The sequence below is a fragment of the Peromyscus leucopus genome, chromosome 2, assembly GCF_004664715.2.
Source record: "Peromyscus leucopus breed LL Stock chromosome 2, UCI_PerLeu_2.1, whole genome shotgun sequence".
Classification (NCBI taxonomy): Eukaryota; Metazoa; Chordata; class Mammalia; order Rodentia; family Cricetidae; genus Peromyscus; species Peromyscus leucopus.
This window is the reverse complement of record NC_051064.1, coordinates 145,707,408-145,713,909: the sequence shown is the minus strand read 5'-3', so window position 1 is coordinate 145,713,909 and position 6,502 is coordinate 145,707,408. Positions and strand designations below refer to the sequence as shown.

The 6,502-nt window shown below is 55.0% G+C and overlaps 1 protein-coding gene across 1 annotated transcript; it reads right to left on the bottom strand.

Moving 5' to 3' along the window:
* Positions 1-202: 202 nt before the first annotated feature.
* On the bottom strand, positions 203-6,502 carry Kiaa2013 (KIAA2013 ortholog). The gene is made up of 3 exons (XM_028860145.2): positions 5,313-6,502; positions 2,113-2,966; positions 203-923 (listed from the first exon to the last, which is right to left on the bottom strand). The coding sequence occupies exons 1-3, from the start codon at positions 6,343-6,345 to the stop codon at positions 906-908; spliced, it is 1,905 nt and encodes a 634-aa protein (XP_028715978.1). The 5' UTR covers positions 6,346-6,502; the 3' UTR covers positions 203-905.

Here is a 6,502-nt window from a genome sequence, read left to right as displayed (position 1 = left end):
TCCAGACCCTTGGGATGGGTGAGGAAGGAGGAGCCTGCAGCACAGCAAGGAGGATGGTCCGGCCTTGCAGCAGCAGCCACATGAGAAAGAACATAGCCTGTCGAGGGGGTGTGCACCACTGAAGACCACCACCCTAAAAATCTAGTAATGGCGAAGGGTGTGATGAATGTGTCCAAGGGTTCAACCACACACAAATCACTCATGGAAGTTTGAAAGATATTTATTTAAAAAAGAACAAAAAAGCTTTGGTATTTCAAAAGCCAACAACCATCCATCACTAGAAAGTTAAACACCTTTCCCAGGGACCCAAAGTACAAAAGGACAGATCCCGCTGGCTCAAGGTGAGAAAGAGGCAATGTGCAAACCAGCCAAGGCCAGGGGAAGCACACCTGCCCCAGGCAGGGTGGCCACCTGGAGCTCAGGCCCAGCCTCCAGACTGTGTGGGGCCCCGGGGTGCCAATGGAGTGGCAGGGATCGGTTGTTGCCACCAACAGTCCTGATTTAAGGTGGATGAAAAGCCACCCAGCAAAACTTCAACAAAAATAAATTAGAAATCCGTTCAAGAAAGAACACATTAAATTAGGAAAAGCACACAATTTTTCCTCAACCAGTCTTTTAAAGAGGATCTCTTTCCTGGGATAGAAATCACGGGGGAAGCGGAAGGAGTGCGCTCAACTGCGGTGTTCTCCCTACGGGTTGGTTTATCGACTGGGAAACTCACATGAGTCCGCGGCCCTCTTCCCCTCCAGTGCAAACTCTTGTACCCACAAGCGCTTCTGAGTCACTGTCCCCCACAAGGCACAAAGGGTTGGTGCTTCCAAAAGCTCCCTGTTCATGCAGCAGCAGGATGCTCAGTGCTGGGTGTCTTGTGCAAACGGTGGCCGAGAGCGGGACTCGAGGTTCACTCAGACACTGGGATCTTCCTGCTCAATGAAACAAGAGGTCACTATTTAGCACCAACCCACAGCCCAGCTACAGAAACATCTGGGGAAAAACCAGGTATGGTGGTGCGCACCTGGGACCAGCACTTGGGAAGTAGAGGCAGGAGGAAATTGCGAGCCAGCTTTTACTACATAGCAAGTTCAAGGCCAGCCTTGGCTACACGAGGCCATCTCAAAACAGATCAATATACACATTGGCAGGGGAGCAGACCACAGGGACAATGTCTCAGATCCAGCCAAACAGACAGCTCTTGGCTCAGGGCCAAGCTAGAATTACTAGGTAGTGGCCCATGAACCTCCTTGGGTTGATGTGGCATGTTGGCTGGGGCTCTCTCTGGCATGGCAGTGAGGGGCATGGGCAGTTCCTCAGGGAGGCAGTTTGTCTTCCCAACTGAATGGTGAACATTTAAGAACATACATGTCAAACAAGAGCAAGGCTGGGCCAGTGGCCAGTGGGAAGAGCCTACTGGCTCGAGGCTGCAGGACTCACCTTTTCTATCAGAGCTGGCCAAAAGCTGGCTAATGGGAAGGCCTTCTCCACACTGCTTTTCCACCCAAGTCTCCACTGGTTCCCTCATCATGAGGAACTCAGACCTGTCTCCATCTGCTGCCTGCTCCTGAGGGCCAAGCATTGCTTTCCTGCAAGCCTGGCCTTAAACCAGAAACCAGATGCCACAGTTTCTTGGTGGCAGGGACTGGCCCATCGCCTGCATGGGCTCAGGACTTCCTAAATGCCGGGACACAGATCCACTACCCGGTCTACTTTTCTGTGGCACTATTGGGGAGAGGAGAGGCAGGGAGGGCCTGGCTGGCCTGCTGCCGTGGGCTGACTAAATAATTGCATCACCGGACAGACCCACACTGAGAGCCTGACCACCGAGGGCAAGTTTGTTTTTGTTGTTGTTGTTTTTGTTTGTTTTGTTTTGCTATGTAGTTCAAGTTGGTCTCAAACTCACAACCTTCCTGCTTTAGCATCCTCAATGCTGGGATAACAGGAGTACACTACCATAACGAGCTTGCTGTCAAAATGGACTCCTCTCCTGACACTGAGGGCTGTGGGCACTGGCTTAGAGGAGATCCCATTATTGCCTAGGCTGTCCCTGGCCAGGCTGTCCTGTTTGGACACAACTGAGAAGGGCAGGAGCTGGGGGCTTCAGCAGAGGTAGCCTACCTTGCTCCTGAAGAGGGGCTTGGCTCCAGGCCCACAGTATTCGTTATAGATGAGTTTAAAGAGGAAGAGGTGGAAGAGGGTGATGAGGGAGGTCACACTGAACCAGAAGAGGAAGGGCAGACCGGGATCCTGCTGGGCCATGTGCTCATCGTGGGCCAGGATGGCCTTGAGGTGCAGCGTGTGCCGCAGGTCCTGCAAGTGTGTGAGGTCGGTGGAGATGTACAGCAGAGGTGTGATGGGCTGTGTCACCATGACAGAGAAGGTGTGGCCCCCGGGCTCTGAGGTCAGTTCCACGGGGTCCCGGAGGCAGCCTGCCTCACAGGCATAGATCTTGACGGGCTGGCCTCGGGACTCCACGGACACGTGCAGGTAGGGTTTGCCCTCTGCATCCACCAGCACAGCCAGGTTGATGTGGTCGTTCTTGTAGCGTATTCCATGCAGCGCATAGCTGTTATGCAGCACCTCAGGGTCGGCCTGGAACTGCAGGTGGTTTTCTGTGAACTGCAGCCCGCCGAAGCTGAGCACCATGCCTTGCAGGATACCTGGAGCGCCAACCTTCACCAGCCCCTTGCAGCCTCGCTTCTGGAGGGTCAGCTTCCACAGGTCAGCCAGCTGCAGGATCTGCTGCACCGAGGAGAGCTGGCCTGGCCACAGGTTCTCGGCATGCATGGTGGCATGGCCGCTGAAACAGTGATCTTCATAGTTGAGTGTTGCTTCCATTTGGTCTCGCTCCCTGTGGCTCAGAGAAGGGTTGAGCAGCGGGGCTGGAGAGCAGGAGAGCATGTAGTACAGCGTCAGGTTCACGGTCAGGCCAGACGGCGTGTGGGCATCTGTAATCTTCTTCATCTCCACACCTGTAACACCACAAAGGCTGCACATTAGGGAAAGGCCTGGCTGGAGGCAAAGGAAATGGAAGACCAGGACGAAAAAAGGTGGAGCTTTGTGTTCAGTAATAAAGGACAGCAACTTGGTGCCCTGGGTATGGTAGAGCCATCCTGACTTCCTGAGATGAAAATCTTCACTCATCTTGGTGGGATTTAGAATTGTCACAGAAACAAACCTCCGGGCACGTCTATGGAAGAGTTTCTACATTAGATTGAGGTGGGAAGATCCACCTTAAATGTTGGGGGTCCTATACCACGGGCTGAGGTCCAGGACTGAGTACAAGGAAACATCGAGCTGAGTCCCAGCATCCAGCCCCCACTACGATGGGCTGTGCCTCTGAACTACAAGCCAAAATAAACCTTCTTCAGTCAGTTGCTTTTGTCACAGCGATGCAAAGAGTTAAGTAATAGGACATCTAACATGACCAGCTAGGGTCTGTGGGACCTCCTGCCAGAGCTGAGCACAACACACATGGGTCAGGTCTTATCACCCAACCAGGTGTCATTTGTGTCCTAGTCAATACTGGCTGGTTCTTCTATCACTCTCTCCAATAACTATAGCTTAAAAAATTATTTTATGTATGTATATATGTAAGTGTCTCTGTGCATAATTTATGCACAGAGCCCTGGGAGGCCAGAAGACGACCTTGATGCCTTAAGACTGGAGTTATAGCCCACTGTGGGCTGCCCTGTGGATGCTGGCAGCAGGTCCTCTCAAAGAGCAGCCAGTGCTTGTACCCACTGGGCTAGTCCTCCAGTCCCTAATACAGCTATTTTAATATGTGATCTTATTCAAATTTGTTTCTTCATTTGGAGATGGGGTCTCTCTATGTAGCACAGGCTGGCCTTGAACTCACATCGTCCTTCTGCCTCACTCCTGAGCACTGAGGTTATAGATGAAAGTACCTTAATCTGGTTTAGTGCTGTGGCTTTTAATGACATGGCCTCTAGAGTCATAGGGCTGATCACCCTCTCAGCGTCTGCACCTGGATATCTGAAAGGCATAACTGACCTCTGTGAACTTTCATCCCCAACCAAGGCTCCCCCTAGTTATTTCCAAGCAACCATTCACACCCTCAAATCAGGGAGCTGTCCACAGTCTCACTTCCCACAGCCAAACCACGGCCCAACAGTCCTACCTCCCAAAACACCAAAGTGCACCACTTCTATCCCCATGTCACAACCCGGTATCTCCTCCTCCCCTGGGCTCCCCAGGAACCGCTTACCTGGGTCCATGCCCCTCAGTCTATATATACTCTGACGACTCCCACCTTCCCGTCTCAAGAAAATTCCTGTTCTTCCTCAAGGCTTCAAGCTCACACACCACCCTGTTGCTGCTCATCACCAGCTCAACCTGCTCCTGTTTAGGGCAGTCTCCAGGCTGAGTGCCCACGTCCCTGTCACGTGACTCAGGCCAGGGAGCAGACAGCAGCCCCCAGCCCTCGCTCCCACCAGCACTCCACCGCTCACTTTCTCCACGGCACTTTCCATTCTAAGAGCTGTCTCACTTAAAATGTTCATGCTCCTGCCCCCCCCCATCCCCTCCAGACTCAGGCAAACACTGCTTGAACAAGAACTCCTTTTGCTCACTTGTCCAACAGCCTCCGGCAAAAGCACTTGATGAATAGATACCTGTTGAATGAACTAAACTCCCTCTGCACAACCACACGGTGCCGATAACTGTAACCCTGGAAACCAAAACTCAGTACTACGACTGCATTTTCTGTAACAGGTGACAGGAAAGGTTTTCACTTGCAAAGAACAAATAAGAGTATTAAAACAACAACAACAACAACAAAGTAAAGTTTTCATTTAGCATGCACATTCCAACGCACTGGAAGAAGCCTCCAGTAGTCTGGTAAAAATATCTGCAGCCACAATGGCAATCTCAAACATTAGAAGCTGAGGTCAGGCCCAGGTAGGTTGTGGTGGGCAAAGCAAAGTGTAGGGAGTGAGGGGTGGGGTATCCTCCCTGAAGGTTTATTCTTTACGAACTGACCCCCTCCCCACACAAAACAAAACCCTTCATCTGCTCAGGTCAGGCCTCAAGGCCAAGAACAAACAATAAAACTGAACCTTTACACCCAGATTTTCATTAAAACCCCATAAAACTTACTGTCAAGGCTCAGAAAGCTAAGACCATAGAGCCTAGATCATACAGATTCAAAGGTTAGGAAGAGATTCAACCCTTTACACAAGCCCAAGTTCTAACCCTCGGTGTGACCACTGCAGAGCATGGAGAACATTTCTAAAGTGGACCATATGCACACTGGTGCAGAGTGGAGACTGTGTACCAAGCCCCCATCAAGGCCTCACCTGGGCTGAACAGCTGGGCCCAGAGGTGCTGGTGATCCTGAAGCAGCTCCGAGGCGGGCATCTCCAACAGCTCCAGCATTTCCTTCCTTGCCAAGTCCTGCAGCGCCTTGAGCTCCTTGGCTCCTTTGCTTTTGAGCACCTGGGGGTGGATGGGACCAGAGACATGCACCACCCACAGCACCGTCTCATCCAGCTGTGTCTTGGGAGCCACCTGGAGCCGGTTCACTAACTTCTTAGAGGCCACCACTACCAGGTGCACCAGCCCCGATGGAAGGGGTGTGGACCGGCCCGAGTAGAGGAGAAACTGATGATCTCCGACCTTCTCCAGAGTGCTGGTGAAGGACTTGGGGACTGGGCCCGCTGTGGGCCCCACAGTCTGCAACGCGGCCACACGCTCCGTGGGGTTGTTGAGCTGGATGCGCTGCAGATAGACATGGGGTCGGCCTCGGTGCGCTAGGAAGTCCTCCTGCAGTAGCACGCAGTCACGGCCCGACCCCGCGGAGAGCCCGGAGGCCGGAGCAGGCCCGGCGACACCAGAGGCAGGGCCCGAGCCCGGGGTCCCCAGCTGCAGGCAGCGCACTCGGCGAAGCAGGCCCTCCCGCAGCAGCAGCACCGCCTCTCCAGCCTCAGCCAGCACATTCAGCGGGCGCAGCTGCACGAAGGGCACGAAGTCCGGCGCCACCGCAGGCTCCCGCTCTCCGGGCGTCACCCACAGCCGGTTGTAGGTGGCGTCCAGAGCCAGAAAGCCGTTGGCCACCAGGGCTGGCACCCCGGGGCCCAGCGGCACCGCCTCGCCGCGATCACGCAGGCCGCGCCACGCACGGGTGGCCGCCTCCAGGCAGGCGGACGGCTCGGCGGCGCCCGGCTCGCTGTGGGCCCAGGACGGCAAGCGCAGGCCGCCCGCCGCCCGCCGCGCTCCGGAGCTCCCGAACCAGAGGAGCAGCAGCAGGAGGCCGAGCAGGCAGAGGAGGCGGCGGGCCCAGCTGCTCGACAGCAGCCCTGGCAGCCCCTTCAGGCGCTGCTGCAGCCACATCGGGCCCGCCGCCCAGCCCGCCCGCCCGGCCGCCGCCACTCACTCCCTGGCCCGCGTCGCCGCGACCACCTCGACGCCAGCCGCAGCCGTCCCGGCAGCTACCGCCACCGCTTCCTCCTTCTTCTCGGTTGCCTCCCAGCCGTCAAACGCTGCCAGC

Bases quoted from the DNA above. Each gene is read 5' to 3' on its own strand.
- Kiaa2013 (XM_028860145.2), bottom strand. From the start codon at position 6,345: ATGTGGCTGCAGCAGCGCCTGAAGGGGCTGCCAGGGCTGCTGTCGAGC. The intron at 2,967-5,312 runs GTGAGGCCTTGA...GTGGTGTTACAG, and splicing joins GGCCCAGCTGTTCAGCCCAG to GTGTGGAGATGAAGAAGATT.